We start from the raw sequence: 21,269 nt of genomic DNA on the forward strand, positions 1-21,269 counted from the left end.
CCTTAAGTCTCAAGAATATGCCTCATTCCTAGACTGAGATGGTCAGTAATCCTACACAGAACTACCCAGCTCCAGCTTCAATGTTCTTGCCTAGATGAGATGTATAAACTGAACTCCCACTGCTCCCTCCACCCAGCTACCTCAGCTGCTGAAGGAGATGCCAAAGGGAGTCTCACTCTTGCTGAAGACTCTGCTCCATTCCTGCATGTGCTACTGCAGCACAGCACACAAGCTTCCTTAGGGGAAAACGAAGTGATTAACTTGAATTTGTTCTCTTGGAAGTCCAACGAGTTGTTGAGGTCTCATCTCCAACAATTTCAAAGGAGCAAAACCAAAGGGCAGATTCTTCCCCCTGCTACACACACACTGCACAACCATTTTATGTGGAATTAAGTTGAAGGAGGGAAAAAAACCCCGCAGGGTGAACTCAACAGTGGATAACAGAACTACACTATTCCTACAGCATTTTTCACACAGGTCCCCATAACCACTGTGCTAGTGGAGCTCTAATAAATAGCCTGAGGCAGGGGTGAGATGCCCAGCTCTGTTGTCATTTAAAGAATCGCTCCAGGCTAGAAGAAGCTGAAGAAGCACCAGGTATTCAGCTCATGCAGCAGGACAACTAAAATGCTATGTAACAGATGAGCTTGCAGCTGTGGCCTGGCAATATAGCTCTTACCAGTGGTTCTTGCAGAAAGATTTGATCTCCTTGAGCCATAATACATCCTTCCAGTTTCAGCGGAGGCAGGAGGTCTGGCTGGGGCAAGTAATATTGCTTTATCTGTCACAGAAAACCAGAAATAAAAATAACTAGTTACTTGGTAACTGAGCCTCTTAGGATGTTTGAAAATAGAATACAATAGTCTTTGTACCCCACTTTAAAGAGCGAAAGCTGGCACTGCAATAATGGGACAGTACAAATATGTGAGCCACGTCATCTGCTCTACTGGTGATTAAAATCCCTTCTTGAGTTCCTCATGTACCTCTCAGCCAGGACATGTCACTGCCCTAAAATAATCTGACCACTTGCTGGTGTGTTGCCCCAACATGTAACACCACTTGCACTCCACCTGCAGTGCTACCCATCCTTTTAACAGTGAGGATCAACAGCTGCTGCTGCTGCCCTGAGCACCTGAGTGCCCTGTCCTGGCACTCACCTTCCTGGCCTAAAGGTGCAGACAGCTGTGGAGGCTACACTTGGCATGAAAACAAACCGATGAGACCACGCTTGCACCAATTCCTGGCTGTTTGGCACCACAGGAAAGAGATATGCTCTGAGTACCGATACAGAACCGAATAGGGAAAGTTATAGATGTATAATGATGCCATAAAATTTATGCATTTACACCAGCTTCCTGTTAAGTGCCCTCTGCTACCCAAAAGCTGTCTTAGCTCAGTTCATGTTTCTTTCCCAGACCCTGTACTGTCATGGGAAAGCTGGAATTAGTCAGCATGAACTCTATGGATGATTAAAGGGAAGAAAATTACTTGTCTCAAAGAAAGCACAGCCTGTCCAATGGACTGGGGAAATGTGATTGTCTTGTTGCCATGAGCAACACTGCTGGGGGATGAGTTAATCCTCCCAGATCCTACATGGACTTGGGTATTCTCCCCATGGGAGGACAGCAGTAATAATTACTGTGTCAGCACACATCCTTAGGGAAGTATGGGAGGGTAACTGCTGTGCACTGCTAAGGAACAGGGAGAGCACAAAGCACTTCTCCAGACTCACACTTCCCACATGACCTAAGAACTGAAGGGTTGGAAAGGGCTCCAAGAGATCCTTCCTCTTCCACCCCGTGACAGGTTATGAGCCAGTCTCCAGACGTTTACCTAGTCTGCTCTTTCAACATAGCAGGGATTTGAACACCTCCTTAGGGCAGTGTTGCAGCACTTAAACATGTTTCCAGTGTGTGGGAGAACTACTTTCCCCAATATTTAACCCGAATTGTTTGCTGTGCTGGTTGCAGTGCAGAATTCTTAGAGTTCCTTACAGCCCCACCACGGAGCAGTACTTTACCTGGGACAAGAGTGTTTCCATTATGGAGCTGGCCAGCTGGGAGTTCCTGCGAAGGACATCATAAAAACCCTGTAGACAGGAAGGAAGGACAAGTGGGCTGACACAACACAGAAAATGAACCACAGGCACAATAAGTTGGCGTCATAAGACAGCAATGACACTTTGGCACTGCAAGGAACCACAAGGAAGTAACAATGTGCTCAGTGTACAACTCCATACCTGGCAAAGCAAAGGCACCGCAGAAAGAAGGTATGAATCAGAAAGAGTATGAATTTCCTCACAGGGGCCCTCTCACAAGCTGTATCTCCCTAGCAGCGGTGGCATCAAGCCCAGAGTGACTTTCACTGCTATTTAACAGTAGCACTAGATCCAACTTCAAACTGTGAAATCCTGCTTCAAAGGCAAAACAAGCCAGTGGAGAAACTGTAGGAGGCAACAAATCCTGCAGACTGAGAAAACTCAGTGGATGGATAGAGCAAGCACTCAAGTTTTCTAGCAACAGTGACAAACACATCTAAAACTTGCAGCTCACCAAAGGTCAATCCAACCAAGTCAAGAAGGAAACAAAATCTCTCTGACCTGGACTGTTTTTTTTCCTCAAGGTAGTACCCCACAGTTATATCATATATCACAGTTATACACACTCAAGAATGGCCCCTTATAACAGGCCACTTGTCACAGGAGATCTAAGGGACACTCAAGCTTTTCTAGACACTTGGAAAGGAAGAGGAGAAAAGACAGTCTCTAAGGAAGTTTCTCCATACTCTACAGTCAGGGTTTTCTTTGGAGCCCATAATTAACTCTCAACAGCTCCACATCTATCCAATGCCTTTATACCACTCCTCCTCACTGGGCATCAAACATACCCCCCTTTTCCCAGGCCACACCACACAGGAAGACAGACTGACGCATTTTTGCTCTTAAGCAATGCATGAGCTGAGGAAGATACATCAACATGTCCTTGGGCTTATAATAGTCCAAAATAAAAAGAAGCAGAAGGATTGAGAAAAAAAACCAGTTTTTGGTACACGTGTCCGAAGAAGAACATAACTGTTTTCCACAACAATGTGATCATTATTTACCTGTGGCTGCAGCAGAACCTGACTCCAGAAAAGCTGCTTAAAAGGAGACTGAAAAAACCACATTTACCTCATATAACATGAGTCGAACATCCGATTGCTGGCTCAAACATCGCCTCAGGCTGCCCAGGATTTCAAGGCAAAAGGCCTCATTAGCTGCAGAATTATAGCAGGCATGAACATCTGCCTGGATCTGAGAGGGAATATTAGTCACATTATACTGGGTATATTCTCAGATATCACAACACAGAAGAAAGGTGATAAAAAGGTCTGGCCCCTGAACAACCACTGAAATAGTCCTTGGTGTGCTTCCAGGCTCCTTATCATCCTCACAGAGCAGTGGGGATGCTCCCCAGAATATTTCGTGCTGTAAGAGAATGACTCTGAACAGCAACATCCCTAGAACAGCTTCTCTTTGCACATTGCACTTCCCAAAGCTTTCCTTCCAGGACTAATCCTTACTGAAGTTTTATTTCCATTTTGGGGAAACACTCCCCTCTTGAGTTTTTTCAAACAGTGCATGTCAGACACGAGACTGTCTCATATGTTCACAGCAAGAACTACAGAACAGCACTTACCTGAGTGGCACCAATGGCCTGGCTGCACTGGGAAGAGGACAAGCTGCCCAGAACCTTAAAATTCCTTAACAGAAGCAAAAATCCAGCGACTGCAGCTTTACGAGCATCGAGCTGCCTGGGAATTGGGGCACGAAAGAGAAACATAAGGAAACATGGAGGCAAGAAGCTCAGAAGTAAATACAAGATCAACTCAGCAATGAAAAAAAGACCACAAATATGGAGTGACTGGGCCCAGTAGAACTGTATTTCCCCAAAGGGCAGCACAGTCCCAAACAGTCAAGAGCTTGGCAATTTGTTGGGAACTCCCTTGCTTTACACTCCTACAATATTCAATTCCCTTTCTGTCCTTGCAATGCTCACACTGAGGGAGAGCCCCAGGCCAAGACCCAAGTATTAAATGTCCCTTGAAAGCTGGAATGGGGAAGTCTTACAGACCTCAGAGTAGAAAAACTCCTAACAAAAACCTGGTGTGTTGCTTTGCTCACAGAAATCCCAGGTCTTTCCCAAGTCCCTTGCCTTGAATTATAATCCTAAATTCTGAATTCTGTATTCATAAACAGGCAGCCACTGTCCAAGAAAATCCACGATCACAGCAGGATGGTTTGCTCAAAGCATTCCCAAGATAACAAGGCTGCTTCTCTACCACCGTGTAAGGGATCAGAGGGAAGGTGGCAGCTCAGCATTCTGATCAGTGGTTCCTTCCAGACTCTCCCTAGCACCTGGATGTACTCAGCTGTGTAGACACATGTTGGAATTGGTTTTAATTTTGCCTGCTTATTTGGAGCTTCCAACAGCTTTCTGAATTTGCAAAGCCCATGCAGCTGGGGCTTGGTTCAGTAGAGCTGTGACTGTATTACAGCCCTAGGATAAAGGGATAGGAGATGCCATCATCTAGTTATGGAAGAACACAGTAAGAAGACACTTAGCCAAAACAAAAAAAATATTTCTGCTCCAAAGCCATAAATGAGTTGTAGAAATTTTTTCAAAGCATCCCCTTCCCAGCTTACCTGGAAAAAATAGCTTTTTGGAGAACAAGTATCAGGGAGTCCCTCACTGACATGCTGACTTTGAGCAGAGGCTGGAAAGGAAAATAACCTTTGGAGAGAAAAGCGCTAAGGCATGCCAAGCCCTTGGGGCATATGAGCTCATCTTCCTCAGGCCCATCTGGCCCTGCATTTCCAACACTGTCGTCAGTACAGTAGGAGACCCAAAATGTTTTAAAATAGAAAAGGAAACCCATAGAGCTGTAGCAGTGAGACATCTTAGCGGGTGAGTGAGGACACAGTGCAAGGTTTAGGAAAAGAAATGTTATCCCCAGGTTGGACAAAGCAGGTAAAAGTTTAACAGCAGGGCAATATCTCTGCCCAGTCAAAGAGAAATACTGACATGGAGCTTGGAAAAAGAAAAATCAACATGACAGCTACAGCTGTTCAGCTAAACACTGTATACTTAGTTTTCTACAGGGTGCAGCATCTGGGCATCTTCCAGATGAAAGGTCAGCACAGAGTGGTTTCGGTCCCACGCCAGACCACACCATATGCTTTTTGCTAGAGGGCACATGCAAATCCATGCTTGAAGAACAGCTCTGTGCTACACCACAGCACAGGATGAAGGCTTATTTTATAAGGAGGGTTATCAGATCATGCATATAATTGTGGCCCAGAGCTGTCGCTGAAACTAAACTAGCAAGGATATTCACGGAGGAACGCAAAGCTTTACCTGCACTGCCCGGAGGAGCCCTTGCACTGTGTCGATGGGCAGAAAGGACAAGTTGTCAAAGGTCTCTGTGACTTTGGAGGATGAAGTCTGAAGCACAAGAGGAGCTGACACAACAATATTGGACAGCAACTCTGAAAAATAAAAGGACAAAAGGAGCAGCTGATGCCAAGGGGCCAGAAAAGTCTGAGCAAAAGATGTCTGTAGAGCTAAGAATTACAGACTAATTGAAGACCTTCCATTACACAGAGAGGTTGTGACAGGACGAGCTTTGAAAAGCTGAGCTCTGCTGCAGGCACCAAGTGTAAAACTCTCCCAGCCTGGCTGAAGGGCCTCACCCCACCAGAGGGCACTGAGGTGTAAGAGAAAAGGTTGCAGCACAGATATCTCAGCAGCCCCAGCGGCTCCCAAGCACTTGCCCAAGGACAAGGAGGAAGGCACGGCTAGGAATGTGGAACAGGTTACTGACTGATGGTACAGTTTCTGTGTGTCAGCTGTTCCATGGCAACTGCCTGCAAACGTGTTTTTCACCTGTGATGAATGCAAGGTAATCTGATGCAGCTGATACCTCAGAAAGAGGAGAAGGAACAACAGATTTTCTTGGCTTCAGGTCATTTCAGCAGGAGCTTCAGAAACCCAACCACATCCTGGGCTGCACCAAAAGCAGCGCAGCCAGCAGAGTGAGGGAGGTGATTCTGCCCCTTCACTCCACTCTGGCAAGACCCTCCTGGAAGTACTGTGTCCAGCTCTAGGGTCCTCAACACAAGAAGGACATAGATGAGTGGGTCCAGAGCAGGGGCACAAAAGTGCTTAGAGGGCTGGAGCACCTCTGCTATGGAGACAGGCTGAGAGAGTTGGGGTTGTTCAGCCTAGAGAAGAGAAGGCTCCGTGGAGACCTTGTTGAAGCCTTTTGGTACTCAAATGGGGCTTGTAACCCAAACCATTCTGTGATTCCCTAACATGTTCTGAGGAGCTATGTTGTGACTGCCCACGGAGCACGGCACATTTTTCTCCCTTTCCTGTTACCTATGAAGTGGGTGACAGGAGATGCTGCTTTTGTGAGCACTCTGTTCAGGACCTGCTCAAGAATTTCACTTCTGATGGGCTCATGAACCTGAAATGAGAAAGAACAATAAATAAAAGTCAAAACTACATAAAGATATTCCCATACCTCACAAGACAGGTAAGCTGGGATGGTCACCAGAAGTCCCTTTCAGATAAATCCACACAGATCAACTCAGATTTCACCCCAGGACAATCAGAACCAGCACACCAGAGAGGCACAGTCAAAACATAATGGGGCAAATCGTCTGTGGGACGCAAATTTATCAACTCAGTGAAGAAGAATGGGTTTCAATCCCACCTTGTCAGATTTTATTTGCACCTCTGATTTTCTCTACTTTCTCCCTAGTTTCTTGGAAACTGTAATAGGGATTACACAAGTACTATAGTAGCTGGAACAGAGTAGGATTAGGTCTTTAAGAGGATGGCCTCTTCCCCCTGAAGAGGGCCAAATAGGAGACTAATGTTTGCAAAACACTCATGATGGATACAGCAGGCAAGGTTTTGATACCATTTACCAAGAGAGAATAAGAACAGAGCTCCCTCCCTGCTCAAAACCTCTCCAAAACATACACTACCTTAAATGTTTCCAGCAGGATACTTGCTCCCAGTTTGCAAGCCTGCTGGGCTGGCATTTTTGAAAGGCCATAACTGGTATCAGCAGCTTTTCCTCCAAAGGGCTTTTTTGGTTCATATGATTCCATTAGACTGAAGCCAAGATCCACCAGGCCCTGAGTAACGTGGTCCCAGCCAAATGCACTGAAGAAAACATTAAATGGACCAGGGAAGAAACAACTGAGTCACAGGAAAGTTTAGATTAGAGCAGTTTGAGGTAAAAATCTTCTGCAGTCCGTCCAGGTTGCAAAGCAGCAGTGAGAGACACGTGATGACAGCAGGGAGGATGACATCCCTCACAACTCTGTGACTGTCTTAAGGCTGAGGGACAGGTGCTCAGCACAACACCTTCTGCAGTCCTAGTTCTCCATCAGACTTCCTTTCCAGTTCAAAGGCTTCCTTGCTATGGGGAATGATGTGCACTCAGGTCTGATCTGAATATAACAGTATGTCACAGTCAGGGTGCACAAGTATCCTACTGATCACAAGATCTTCAAGTTGGAGAGAAAGACAGAAGAGGAATGGCTCCCATCAAACTAAAGGACAACTGGTGACAGACCAGAGCTATCCCACAGCATGTTTAAAGGACTAACCATGTGGGGGATGAAAACAGAGAACATATCCCTCATGCCTTGATTGGAACACAAACTACAGCCAGCAGCATGACTCACACTCTAAGTGTTTCAGTAAGAAAAACAGATCAGGTCCTGATTAGTTTAGTCCTTTGTACCACCAGATTCTGAGATTTGAGGTAAAAGGAGCAGATTTGTACAGCTATATTTTGTTGCCTTTTTTTTTTTTAATTCGCCAACATAAAACTGGGATAAAAACTTTGGATTTTGACACTGATCCCTGCCAGCACATGGTATTTGGTATTTAGCATCCCAGAGTATTTTAGCAAGGCTGAAACTCTCCCCCCCTCCCAAAGCCCATTGAATGTTCTGCAGCACGTGGCAACAACTCACCTATTTTTCACCACTTCCAGAATTACAGCGCTTACATCATATTGTTGAGGAAACAAATCCTGCAGAAACTTGGAGGCCTGAAGGAACTGCAGGTCCTTGCAGCTTCTTGTGATTGATGTTTTCAAGAAATCAAATATCTGGAACATAAAATCATTAAGTGTGAGGAAATGATCTTTGAAATGGGACGTGTATAGTCTTGGGTACGTTCCAGTAAGAGCACTGGCCAGGGCACAAGTTCCAGTACTGCCTGCCAAAAATCTCAACTCACTTCTTTTTCAGGACAAATACACTAGCCTCATTAAGTGCTTCAAGGAGGGTAACCTGCTGCCAGATGCTTTTCATGTGGCCAACACAGAGCCAAAACATTAGAAAAAGAAGACTGCTTTTCTTCTCATCCTACAATACCAACCCTCAGGAATCACAGCTCCGGAAAACTGTGATAGTGCTCTGGGGTCTTTTCTAGTGTTCAGTAAAGTACAGCATACCAATGATCTAACTGCCTCCCCACGAGCATCCTGAAACCATTTTAAGCCTAATTCTGATGGGACTACTACCTAACCAGGCTTCCTTTCCTTTACAAGGAGTGCAGAGTGTATCCCCATGGAAGTTCTCTGCAAGTTTATGACCCACATACCTGCTCCTGCAGTCTGTGTTTTACAGCAACCGACAGCAGAAGAGCCACGCTGAAGGGACACAGGGCTCTACCAGGGTCCTTCTGCTGCTCAGTCTAGAAAACAGTAAGGAACAGTCAGAAAGCTTGTTATCTTCTACTGAAGTGTCCTGCAAGTTCAGGAAGCCATCGGTTACATGTCTCTTCAAACATATCACAACACTTGTTAAAGAGAACGTGACTGTGATCATAAAAATTACTAAATCCCTTCTCCAGGTAACCAACTAAGTTTTAAAAACCTTGCTTCAACATCTTCAAGAATAGTACCAACAGAAAATGGCTCCATCCTGCCATACCTTCAGATGTCTGATTAGTTCCTCGCCCAGGTCCTGGTCCAGGTTGATGACAGAAACAATATGGAGAATAACGGTGCCTTCCACGTGGCGGAGCTGGTCCAGGGGCGTTGTGGCTACCTCAAGGTCTGCTGACCTGTAAGTTTTATCAGAAAAAAACCCAAGCCATCCAAAGCCATAAATCATTTCTTATGGATCCAGGAGGACGTATTTGTACAAGGTTTAACAATTCAAATTCAAGGAACCTTGGACAGGACCAGGGTGACTACAAATATCTGGGTAGTAAAGAAAGGGGATAACAGTGCAGGAACTTACTGTGGTACCCTCTGTTCTTCCTTCTGTCTCTTATCCAGCTGATTGAAAAAACTGATGATTCCTTCCAAAACAGTCTTCTTACTGCCCTGCAAGACAGAACATTACATTAAGCCATTGCAGGGCCTGCAGTATCCCAGAGAATTACACTCTATTCCCACACCTATCACAAATATCATGGTATCCTTCATTTCCCTCCATAAATTGCTGAGGCAGGGAAGGACTCCTGTGTGGCTCATTTTCAGATTTCCAGTTTGCATATTTCTTTTGACTGCACTTATTGAAGAGCTGGAAGAAACTCAAGCTTTCAGATGCTCTGATTGCCTTTTTTTTTTTTTTTTTGAAGTTGTTACTAATTAGAAAGGATCCTTTATGTTTTAATCAATTGAGAAGGCTTTCAAACTCCTAACTTTAAATCTAACAATACATTTTGGCTAGGGGACCCAAATGACCTCCTATAACACACATATAATTTGTCTTTGACTGGATCACAAATGAAGTAAGCAAAAGAGGCAGATTGCCCTGTCAAAGGGCAGAGATGTGCTCTGCTCTGGAGGAAGAGCACAGTAGATGACACATTCCCTGTACAAGTCAGACAACAGCCCAGAAGACAGTCACACTGCATGAGCTATTATTATAGTGTGCAGATCACAGAGAGTGAGCAAAACCACACTTGAGAACAATAAAAAAAACAATCCTCTCTGCTGTCTGCTAGGTCTCTGCTCATCCCTTATTTCCCAAAGGTTTCCTTCTTTTCCCACAAGGAAGATCAAGGTCCTTTCTTTCTCTGAGCAGTCAGCTTCTTCAGGCTAGAGGCAGTTAGAGAAAACCTACTGATGTCCCATTGTGTCCCTACAGCATGGTTTGGGAACAATCAGAATCCCTGTCCAAATCCAGCCTATAGATTAGTCTGGACATTTTTTTTCTGATGGTATAAGGTTAGAGGAAATCCAGCTCCCATGAACTTTTACCTTTGCAGAAAGCAGCAGCAACTGATAGACCAGAGGGGGAATTTCCTGCAGGTCTAATTTGGAGAACATCCTAAGGACTTTTTCAACCACAAACTGCAGCTCCTCTCCTGATAGTGGAATATCCCTGTTGAATCAAAGATTCTTATTCATTACTATATTGTTAATTTCCAAGGCTCACTCACACATGGAAACAAAACCACAGTGCCATGCCCAGCCCTTGGGACATGCCTGCACAGCTGTGTTTTGTATCCACATGGATCTGGTGTGGATGTTCATCGACCAACCACCCATGGGGCTGTACCTGCTATGGTCAGACCTCCTATTCCTACTTGCCCCAAACTACATGTTAAATAGGACATGGACATGATCACAGCATAAGGCAGTGTTGATGTTGAAGGGAAAAATAATTACCTGAACATGTTGGCAAGATGTATTACACACTGAGGATCCCACCTGGTGAAACAAAGATACATTGGAAGACTGAGAGCAAGCAGGATTATCATTTAGCTCTTCCCTCCTACACAACTATTCAGTGTCACCATTTCCCTGTTACATTCTGATACTAAGATTAGAAGCCAGATTTCCACCAGAACTCATCAGCACCACCCTAACCACCCACATTTACAATGGTTCTGAACCGCCCCAGCCCTTACAATAACAAATACCAAGAAAGGAATAAAAACAAGCACTTCCTGAGACCAGTTCATGCAATGGTCTCACCAGATCTGGGAACAGGGTGCTCCCTTGCCTTCCCACTCAGAGAAGACACTGTCACAGAGGGCACAGATTCAAAGATGACAGAACAGGACACACAGCTCATAGTGGATGCCTTTTTCAAAACAATGAAACACAATGTTTTGCCACGTGACTAAGAGCTGGCAGATGTACTTACTTGCTGGAGCAGAGGGTATTTATCAGCTGCTTCTTAAACTCTTCCCCATTCAGTTCACCTGAAAAAACAAGTCTTAGGAGCTGGCTCCAGAGGAAAGGAGGACAAGGTGCAGGAGAAGTAGCTGATGGGGGTTACCTTTCCCATAAGCCAGGCTCTCCTTCGAACTGGCCAGTACAGTGAGAACAGTGGAAAACAGCTCCAAGGATTTCCCGTTAGAGAGGCTGCCGCCTTTAATAACATCAACAAACAGGTTGGCAAGCTCAGCCAATGCGTGGCCTGGCAGCTGGCGGGCCTGGGAGGACATGCAACAGGAAAGAGCCTGACGCTGTGCACAGAATTCCACATACACATCCAAACTGTCACCAAAAACCAGCTGAAGATAACATTTCTCACAGTGAAATGCTCCCCTTAAACGGGAATTCAGCCCCGAGTTCCCTGGTTTATAGAACAGAGCAGTAAATCAAGATGATGTGATTATAGGTTTGGAATTTTTAAGACTACATATCCAAAGATAATCAAATTCACACACAGAGCAAATTCCAACACCAGCTAACTTAGTCCACGGAAGATATGTAGAAAGGACACAACTCATTTTCCTCAGTGGCTCAGTGAAGTATCTCAATCCACATATGAAATGATACCCAGCAGAGCCCAGAAAAGCCAGCCCAAAGGAGCTTTACCTCCAGCATCAGCAGTCCTATGATTTCAGACACTTTGCCCAAATGTAGGTCTCCTGACTCCACTAGTGGGACACAGTGCTTGTAAACCTGGAGTCTCCTGAGAACACCACTTCGCTGAGAGCAGGGGGAGCCTTATAGCAAGCAAATAATAGAGAGGAAAGAATAGGGAAAAAAAGTTATGCAAGTAACAACATGTTGCTAAACTACAGGAAATCAGCAGGGATAAACTGTCACCTGACTGCAACTCCCTATTTTATCTATCTGACAAAACAAATAAAAACAAATAAATAAAAATAATAAAAAAACCCCCAAATAATAATAAAAAAAGAAAACTGAGCACAGAAAATGAGAATCTCTTGGATAAAGTAGTTGAAGCACTCAACATTGTTATCACACCCTGTGGCTCACCAAACCTGATGCCAGACATCAGGAACCGTCAAAATGTCAGGAAGAACCAGCCTGGTAATGTTTTTCAGCTGGCCAGCTCAGTCTTACCCCAAGGTGTCTAAGTGCTCCCAAAATAAATCCCACTTATCACAAGCTCATTACAACTCTATTAGTCCAGTCTGCTATCTGCTATGTTTTTTCGGGTGTCTTGTTTCCCTGCGACAGCCCTGACGAGTGGGTTTTTACAACAAAAGTGACACTTCCATGTGCTGTTCAGCACTGGCTGCACCCACCTGTGTTGTGAGCAGCGCTGGAGCCGCAGCCCCCTGAGAGCAGCTCAGACATCACCCACCTTTGAAGATCCCTCTCAGCAGAGCCGCCGTCTCCCTGCCCTTCAGCGCCTGCCTGGTCACCATCTCTCCCAGCTGCAAGAGAAGGGGACGCTGTGAGCCGCCCCCCGCCCGCGGCGCTGCCCGGGCGGCGCATCCCCCGCTCCCCGCGCACCTCGGCCTCGCCCAGGCTCTGCAGGGCCTCCTGCAGCCGCTCGGGGCTCTCCTCGGCCGCCAGCGACAGGATGCGCTGGGCCATGGGGACAAGGGGCCGCCCGGGACCCCCGGGCCGCGCCTCCGTCACCCCGAAATTCCCGCCCGGAAGCGCCCGCGCGTCACCCGGGAAACAGCTCCCGCCCCCGGCGCGCGCTTCCCTTCCCGCCCGGGCCGCCCTCGGGACCCGGGTTCGAGTCCCGAGGGGCGCGGAGTCACAGGATGGGTCGGGTGCGAAGGGACCACGGTGGGGTCACCTGGCCCAACCCCCCTGCTCAGGCTGGATGGTCCCAGGGCACATGGCACAGGATTGTGTCCAGACGGTTCTGGAACATCTCCAGCGAGGGAGAGTCCACAACCTCTCTGGGCAATCTGTTCCCAGTGCACGGTCACTCACACAGCGAAGTTCATGGAGTTGAAGAAGTACGGAGTTGGGTGCAGGCACGTGGGGTGCAGAGTGGGATGGTGGGTGACATGGGGTGCAGGCACATGAGATAGGCAGTTTGGGAGGGGGCACTGAGGTGCTTGGCACAAAGTGCTCATTCAGGGCCACCCTGCATCAGCGGCACCCGGCCCCGCGAGTGCCACCCACGTGGCGTGAGGATACATTTGAGTAAAAGCCCCTTAATTCCGGGGGGTGTGAGGGGTGGCCTTGGGCGTACCAGGAGGTTTAGCCCGCCTTTAAGCAGTGGGATTTAGCCAAAAGATCCGGTGCCAGCACATCGTGGGAGCTTTCGCAAGCCCTGTGCTCACGTGGAGTGAGAGCTGATGCTGCCGAGCAAGGGGAGCGGGTTTGCCCTAGGCCAGGGCCCGTGGGGAGGGGGATAACCAGACCTGAGAGAGAGATCCTCTTAGGGCTCCATCACAACACTCCAGGGTAGGTCCCCATTGGGGCTGCCACCCCTTTCCTTGAGACCCCTATTCCCAGGATAAAGCACTCATTTGGTGATGCCAGGGGCTCTATATGTGCCTGCAAAACTACTTCATCTGTGATGAACATGATGACCAGGGTGCCCAGGTGGCCCAAGGATCACTCTGGTGCTCTCTGCCACCCCAATAGAGCACTGTTGGGTCTGTTTGGGAACCCCTACACTGACAGTATCCCCCACTGTGCACTGTCTTGCCCGCTGGGCTGCAGACAGAGGTCCAATGAGCTGTAGGAGGGAGCTGAGCCTTGCACCAGGGCTGGTGTTGAAAGGGGGCAGCAGGGTTGAGGGTCTCCTCTGAAGGGCAGTGCCCAGTGCTTCTGGCTGTTGTGCCTCTGGCCATGTCAGCATTGCTCAGGGGTTTGGCACAAGTCCCAGTTTTCCATCAGCAGCACCCTTGCCTTTCATCTGGAGTCTCGTGCCTTCCTCCTCCTCCCTCCCTCACACTGGGGTCTCAGCTCTGTTTGCAGGACATCCCTGTGTGGAACCCAAATCCGTAAATCCCAGAGGCATTACAAAACATGCCTTGTGTAAGCCACTTCAGCCCTGCTCTGGTGCTTAGCCCTGCCCTGCCACCTCCCCAAAATCCGCATCGCTGTAAGAGCGCAGCTGAGCTCCTCTCCTGAGCTTGAGCACAGCTCTATCCTCACCACATCCTCACCCAGCTCCCACAATCCCGGGCCCAAAGAGTTAAGGCTACAAGGGCTCTCCTGCTCTATGCAGCTGCAGCGTACTGGGGCGTCCCAGAAAAACTCATTTTGCCATCCCGCTGCACCCACATGTGGACTCACTGTGGTCCCTACCACTTCCCAGGGCTCCCCTCCCTCACAGGTCTGTGGCATCACCCTGGAAATTAAATGGGTTCCAGTTCCCAAAGCTCCAAGCGCTTGAGGATGTTGTAAAAATTCTGGCCATGTTTTTTTTATTGTAAAAGCTGAAAGGGGCCCCATATGGATGCTGGTTCGGGTGGCCTCACTGGGGAGGAGTTGGAGAGCCCCAGGACAGACCAGTCCCAGGAGCATCCTCTGCCACAGTCCTGTCCCTGCAGTCGGACTCTGCCCACACAGCCAAATCCACAGCAGGACCTTTCCAGAGCTTTTGGGGCAGAAGCTGGGGAAGAGACCTGTCCTGTTTTCCCCGGGGAGCAGGCTGGGATGGCAGGCTGCCCACCACCTGCCTCTGCCCCTGCCCCGCGCTAATGAGCGAGTTACACAACAAGGAGCTTTTATACTTTGTTAATCGGGTCCAGCATCCCAGCCCGCCTCTCCACGCACGCTCCCGCTGGCCGGCCGAGCCCCAGCTCCCTCCTTCCTTCTCCTCAGCTGCCTTTTGTAATGTTTTAATGGGTTTTTTTGCCTGGGTTGTGCTGACTTAATTACAAAGCTGCAGTGAGTTGATGCCTTGTGACGGTCTAATCCCAACCCGGTGACTCTACAAAGCTTTCGCCCGGCTTTCTCACTGCTCCACTCTGGCTTCACCATCCCTGCGTCCACCTCGGCCCTGTGCACTGACCTTCTGTGGACAGTTCAGCTTTTCCTCTCCCTGGTGAGTATCCAGAACTCTTTCCACCAGAAAGGACTGCACTGAAGACTGTCATCCAGCCCTCACTTAACCTGGTACCTCTAGCGCTTGGATTGGTTTTACTGCCTGGAAAAAGGGGATGCCTGTCCCTTCCCCAGGAGCTGGAGGGAAAGAGAATGCCCTTGGGAGATGGTTGAGCCAAATGCTGGAGCCAAGCATCCCTCACACAGCCTGAGCTTAGAGCTGGTCCTACAGCCCAGCACAGGCTGGGGGAGATGTTGGAGATAGGATCAAGGCAGTTCTCCTTCTCCTCCCGAGGGATGGGAACAAGGTGTTTCACCAAGACTGCATTGGGAAGATGCCGAGAGGCTCATGGTCCAGCCTTGCAGCTGGTGGTGGGCTCTGGGCTGGAGCAGTTGGACTCGAGGGTGTGGGAAACTCTTTGGGGATAATTATTTATTTTGGGGATATTATTTATTTTGGTAGTAGAAACAAAAGGCAATAAAAGGATGAGTTGGCTGCCTGAACAAAGCTGGGTGCTCACCTCTGCCTGTGTGAAGGTGGTCTGAGACAGAACACTGCTGTGTGAGCTCAGGCTGTTGGGGGTTCCCATGAGATGTCCCCAGCCTCCAGAGGAAAGGCAGAGTGAGAAAAACATATGAAGGTATCAGATGATCAATGCACATATTTTCAAGCTGCTTTTTCAAACATCTGTGGTGTTTCTCCAGGCTGCTCAGTCTCTGCAGGCAGGCAGAGATACAGACAGTAGGTGATGGAGCTGAGGAGGGTTGGAGGTGTCCTCTAAGCACCCATCTCTACCCCTGTTTGAGCAAGAGGGGCAGGGGATGGGGCATAGGAGCGCTGCAGAGATCATTAGGATCACCAGCACTGCTGATTCCTCCTTCCCTCTCACAGTGTCCTGCAGCTGACAGAGGACAGAGGACAACATGTCTGCGGTTGTGAGTACTGCCCCCACACCACCCCATCCTTTAGGCTCTCAGCAACCCCTCCTTGCAGTGCTGGGATGGGGTTCACCTGTGCACCCCCTGCCCCCTCAGCTGCTCTCAGCCTGCAGTGGGGAGCCTGGGCAGCACACAGTCCATCCCCATCCCATTGCATCTTCTTGGGTCATGCATGGAGGCTCTCCCTGCCCCAGGACACTTGCAGTGGGGCAGGGAGCTGGGGGCTGGCTGGGGAGACCCCACATGCTCTCCTCACCCCCAGACGGGCACGTTCCGGATCGTCTCGGAGGAGGAGCAGGCCCTGCGCACCAAGCTGGAGCGCCTCACCACCAAGGACCATGGCCCCGTCTTCGGGAAGTGCGAGAAGATCCCCCCACACACCCTGCAGAAGGTGAGGGTGGCTGTGGGGAGTGGGGGGGCAGTTGCAGCCCAAGGCTCTTGCTCCTTCTCAGGGGGCAGAGGAGACCCTTGACCAGCTCTTGCATTTGGGGATGCACTAACCCCAAAGCGACTCCAAGTAGGGGACTTGGGTGAGCCTGCCCTCCCTGTGCTGAGGTGCCGCAAGGAGCTTGACTGTCCTGCCTTGGTTTTTGGGTGCCTAAATGACCTCCAGGGTGTTTTAGAACCTCTGTGGGGCATCACTGAGCTGGGTACCCTCTCTGCTGCCCCCAGGCGAAGGATGAGCTGAACGAGACGGAGGAGCAGAGGGGGGTGGCGGTGAAGGCGCTGCGGGACCTGGTGCAGGAGCAGGCGAGCGGCGACGACGTTTGCAAGGCGGTGGCCGAGAAGGTGCAGGGGAAGGATGACTCCTTCCTGCTCCGCTTCATCCGCGCCCGCAAGTTCGATGTCCACAGGGCCTATGAGCTGCTGAAAGGTGGGGAGGGGTCCAGGGCTGTGATGTTGGGTGAGGGTGGGGTACGTCCACCAGCAGCCCCCCAGCTCTGTGCTGGTGCCTCCTAGGCCCCCAGTCTGGGCTGGGCTGGCAGAGCAGGACCCTGGCACAGAAAGGGGATGAAGAGAAAGGATAAATAGAGAAAGACAGGGCTGGGGGGCTCAGAAAGAGCTGGGATGGGGAAAGAAATAAGTGAGGGTGATGCCAGGTATCCTGCAACACCAGGGCAATGCCATTCCTTGCCAATTTACCAAACAAAATGGAAAAAAAAATGCATTTGGTGGTGTCAGGATGTTTCATTTGTGCAGAAAACCCAGATGGTTTGGGCTGCATCCCCTTGAGATCCCTATGCCCTATACATGCCCTATACTCACCCCTCTGTACCCCTTTAAGGAGCCAGTCCCACACCCCACGATGCTTCTATGCACAGTTCCTTGGGTGGTTTAGCATCCCTGGGACACCTCAAAGGCTGGGGGCAGGCTGGAGGGCTTGGGGCACCCCCTCGTCCATAGGGATGGATGGAGTGACCCATAGGGGTGGAGAAGAAGCGGGAGGGCAGCCTGGAGGCTGGCTGCCGACTGGGACCTGCCTGGCTCCAGCTCTGCTCTTCTTTGTGTCAGCTTGGGAGATAATGAGTTGTAATTATCAGTGCTGGCTCCAAAACGAGCTGTTTTGTTTGCCTGCATTTTCCCAGGACAAAATTCCTTATTTCGTGCCTGCAGGGTACCAAGAGAGGGGAGCTGGGGTATGTCACCCAAACAGAGAGGAAGGAGAGAAGGGAAACGGGGGGAAAAATTACTTTATCTGCTTGTTGAGGTGTTGAAGAGAAGGCAGGTATGGGAAGCTCCCAGCAAGGGGAGGATAACACCGGGGATGCTGGGGCTGGTCTGCTGCTGAGCTTCTTTCCCCCCCCTTTGCTGGAGGAGTCCTGACCCATGTGGACCCCAGGCAGAGCTCTGGGGGTCAGGACTGACATCTCACTGTTGCCAGTCCATCCTATCTGTGGCAGCTCCCCCAGCTGCCTGAGGCTGGGCAAGCAGCCCTTGTCCTCTCAATTTCTGCCTCTCCCCAGGCTACGTGAACTTCCGCCAGCAGTACCCTGAGCTCTTTGAGAACCTGAGCCCCGAGGCCGTGCGCAGCACCATCGAGGCCGGGTATCCTGGCATCCTGGCCAGCAGGGACAAGCATGGGCGGGTGGTGATGCTTTTCAACATCGAGAACTGGGATTATGAGGAGATCACCTTCGATGAGGTCAGTTCACCTCAGACACCGCTCCCAGAGCAGGGTGGGGTCCCGCTCTAGGACTGTTCCTGCTGGCAGGTCTGAGCACAGCATCCTTACACACACACGCATGTCCACACACACATCCGGGTTGAAGCCAGTCTGTAGCCCTCTGAATTTATCCTTTGAGGAAGCCTGGGAGAGCATGGCCCATCCGAAAGTGTTCCCCTTCCTTCCCCTCCAGTGCAGTGCAAGGTGCGGACCAAATTCGGGGTGTACATCCCCCAGGTAACACGGGGTGAAGAAAGGCACCACGCCATTAAAACAAGGTCCTTCAGAAAGGAGGCATGTACAGGGCAGAGGAGGAAGCTGAGGGCACAGAAAGGGCTTCTTGGCAAAGAGGTCTCCAGGCACGTAACTCACAGCTTCTCTCAGCTCTGTTTTCTGCTTAGCTCTGAATTTGGTTGCAACGTATCATTGATCCAGATCTGAGATGCTCCTACCTTGAAAGGGAATATGGTGGTGGCTGAGCATCCCCTGAAATGCCCTCCCTCCTCTGAAGTCCTGGGGCTGGCTGTGACAAGCAGACCCTGGTTAACACTCTATGGGACTCTTCCTGGGAACCTCCTGATTCCTACAGCAGGTTCCTATTAGAGATGGGACCTCATACGAGACCCCACTGTCTCTCCTCTCCATTAGATCCTTCGTGCCTATTGTATTATCTTGGAGAAGCTGCTGGAAAATGAAGAGACCCAGATCAATGGGTTCTGCATTGTTGAGAACTTCAAGGGCTTCACCATGCAGCAGGCATCAGGGATCAAACCCTCTGAGCTCAAGAAGATGGTGGACATGCTGCAGGTGAGGTGGCCAAGTCTGTGCCCAGCAGCGGCAGAGAGGGCCCTGGTAGAGCAGAGAGCTTAGGGAAGGGAGGCAGGAGGGTTTGGGATTGCCACCACAATGGCACAATGAGAAGGCATCATGGAGAGGCTGTTTCCCATCACCCCCTCCTTGCCTTGCCAGCTAATTGGCTTAATCTTTGCAAAATGGATCCTAATTTTCCCACCCCATCTCCCTGCCCTCTCAAAAGTCTGACCAGAAGTAGTACCATCACTTGCAACATCCTATGGCACGGCCTGGAGGTCTTTCCTCACCAACCTCTTGGCCCAGCCCTACCCAGGCTGGATGGAGACTTACAGGCACTTCAGGATTTCTGTCCTTGGACCAGAGGCCAAAGACTCAGCTCTCCCCAGGGAAGGAGGACAGTAGAGATATGATCCTTCTCAGGGAGTGGGAGCAATGAGCTATCTAGGAGGCTCTTCAGCCTCCTGGTGCTCCTGGGACTGGGATGGCTGATCCTCTGGGTCAGAACACAAAGGGGCCATCAAACAGAGAAGGGGAGATTGGGCAAGGAGAGCTGTGGCAATGCTTGGGTAACCACTGCTGCCTGCCCAGATCTGGGCACCATCTGTAACCATCTGTGTCTCGGTTTGGGATCCTAGGACTCCTTCCCAGCACGGTTCAAGGCCGTCCACTTCATCCACCAGCCTTGGTACTTCACCACCACCTACAACGTGGTCAAACCGTTCCTGAAGAGCAAACTGCTGGAGAGGGTGAGTGTGGGAAAGGGACCCAGAGGCAAAGGCACATCCCTGGGTGAAACAGAGCAGTTGGGAAGAATGGCTCCAGTCTTCTGCTGAGAGTCACTCCCATCTCCCTCCAGGTCTTTGTGCACGGGGAGGAGCTGGAGTCCTTCTACCAGGAGATCGATGCTGACATCTTGCCAGCAGACTTTGGTGGCAACCTGCCCAAGTACGACGGCAAAGCAACTGCAGAGAAGCTCTTTGGGCCCCGCATCGAGTCTGAAGACACAGCTCTCTAAAGCAGGGGCCTGCTCCCCCTGCCCTGTAAAGTAGCATCAGAGGTGGCCCCCTAACCCCAGCCACCTCCTTTCTGTAGCATTGGTCGAGTGACTGCTCGTGACGTGACGAGGCGCTCTGGGCGCATTGCTCCACGCCTGTCCCTCCCCTCCCCACTCCAGGCAGCGGGGCTGCCCGGCAGCTCTGTCCCTCCCGGGCCCTTCCCTTGGGAGCCAGCAGAGAAAGGAGGCCACCAGCCCCCTCCCACAGCACTCCCTGGAGCTGTGGGGGGAGGACAGGAGAGTGTCTGCTCTGGGAAGGGAGGGCTACAGCGAGGGAGAAATAAAGTGTTTAACAACAGAGCTCTGGGGTCCCTCGTGGTAAGGAACAGGGACGCAGCTTTTTGGGCACTGGCTGTGTTGGTGGTTTTAAGGAGGCCAGGAGTGTCAGTGTTTCGTAGGAGACCCCTGTCCCTCATCATTGACTACCCTTTGGCACAAGGACCAAGGAGCTGTCTGTCTCCATCCCCCCTGCATCCCAGATCAAGTCCCACCCCTGCCTGAGCAAGGACCCCCAATTCTTAGTCACCTGCCCTAACCAGGAAGGAGAAAACAGCCCAAAAGACGCAAAGAAAAACCCAATTGGAGCAGAGCTGGCTGTGCCTGATTCCTACTCAGCCAGGTAGGCAGGGAGGAGGAACAGAGGCTGCGGCAGCCAGAGACTAGGAGATGGATTTCAAGCACAGAATAATGAAAGACAAGCAGAATGTACCCTCCTAAATCCTTCAAAAGCTGTTTCTCCTAGCACTGCATTGTGAGAGGGAGCTTAGTCAGGGAAGCTCAACCAAAAGCCAGGGTGGAGGGCAGAGGAGGGTCCTGGCCCAGTAAACAAGCTGTGCCTGATGCTAATTTGACCTTGCTAATGTGGAGTCAGCAGAACCTGGGTGGGGAGGAGGGAGGCAGAAGTAGCTGTCCAGGCAAGGCAGTCTGTTCTGGTCCATGAACCAGGCACCTCCTCCAAGGAGCCGATCAGATACCCATTTCTAGACCATCTTCTCCCTTGGTCAGCAGCAGGGCTTGGGAGAGGAGCAAGTTACTTGTCTTTGCCGG

The 21,269-nt window shown here is 50.1% G+C and overlaps 2 protein-coding genes across 2 annotated transcripts in view; one reads left to right on the forward strand and one right to left on the reverse strand.

Annotated features, from left to right (window-relative positions):
* The window catches only part of FANCI (FA complementation group I), a 24,481-nt gene extending 11,585 nt beyond the window's left edge, over nt 1–12,896 (reverse strand). Inside the window, exons 1-19 of the mRNA XM_064668999.1 lie at nt 12,745–12,896; nt 12,593–12,665; nt 11,854–11,984; nt 11,309–11,465; nt 11,174–11,231; nt 10,693–10,734; nt 10,282–10,405; nt 9,314–9,399; nt 9,002–9,134; nt 8,670–8,762; nt 8,036–8,172; nt 7,034–7,214; nt 6,420–6,507; nt 5,397–5,527; nt 4,685–4,755; nt 3,678–3,792; nt 3,170–3,292; nt 2,021–2,089; nt 680–781 (exon numbers count right to left, since the gene is read on the reverse strand). Coding sequence (XP_064525069.1) covers nt 680–781; nt 2,021–2,089; nt 3,170–3,292; nt 3,678–3,792; nt 4,685–4,755; nt 5,397–5,527; nt 6,420–6,507; nt 7,034–7,214; nt 8,036–8,172; nt 8,670–8,762; nt 9,002–9,134; nt 9,314–9,399; nt 10,282–10,405; nt 10,693–10,734; nt 11,174–11,231; nt 11,309–11,465; nt 11,854–11,984; nt 12,593–12,665; nt 12,745–12,828 — 1,998 coding nt within the window. The 5' untranslated portion in view covers nt 12,829–12,896. The remainder of the gene's footprint in view (nt 1–679; nt 782–2,020; nt 2,090–3,169; nt 3,293–3,677; nt 3,793–4,684; nt 4,756–5,396; nt 5,528–6,419; nt 6,508–7,033; nt 7,215–8,035; nt 8,173–8,669; nt 8,763–9,001; nt 9,135–9,313; nt 9,400–10,281; nt 10,406–10,692; nt 10,735–11,173; nt 11,232–11,308; nt 11,466–11,853; nt 11,985–12,592; nt 12,666–12,744) is intronic.
* Nucleotides 12,897–14,857: 1,961 nt separating this feature from the next.
* Nucleotides 14,858–20,520, forward strand: RLBP1 (retinaldehyde binding protein 1). The gene is made up of 8 exons (XM_064669003.1): nt 14,858–15,253; nt 16,145–16,188; nt 16,454–16,582; nt 16,864–17,065; nt 18,156–18,334; nt 19,004–19,162; nt 19,804–19,914; nt 20,025–20,520. Exons 2-8 carry the CDS (start codon nt 16,177–16,179, stop codon nt 20,181–20,183), a joined length of 951 nt encoding a protein of 316 aa, XP_064525073.1. The 5' UTR covers nt 14,858–15,253; nt 16,145–16,176; the 3' UTR covers nt 20,184–20,520.
* The last annotated feature ends 749 nt before the right edge of the window (nt 20,521–21,269 follow it).

Source organism: Pseudopipra pipra, chromosome 12 (assembly GCF_036250125.1).
Source record: "Pseudopipra pipra isolate bDixPip1 chromosome 12, bDixPip1.hap1, whole genome shotgun sequence".
NCBI lineage: Eukaryota > Metazoa > Chordata > Aves > Passeriformes > Pipridae > Pseudopipra > Pseudopipra pipra.

Excerpts from the sequence above, each read along its gene's own strand:
- RLBP1 (XM_064669003.1), top strand. Across the intron at positions 16,583-16,863 it reads CCCCACACACCCTGCAGAAG|GCGAAGGATGAGCTGAACGA; the intron begins GTGAGGGTGGCT and ends TGCTGCCCCCAG. Across the intron at positions 19,163-19,803 it reads AGATGGTGGACATGCTGCAG|GACTCCTTCCCAGCACGGTT; the intron begins GTGAGGTGGCCA and ends TTGGGATCCTAG.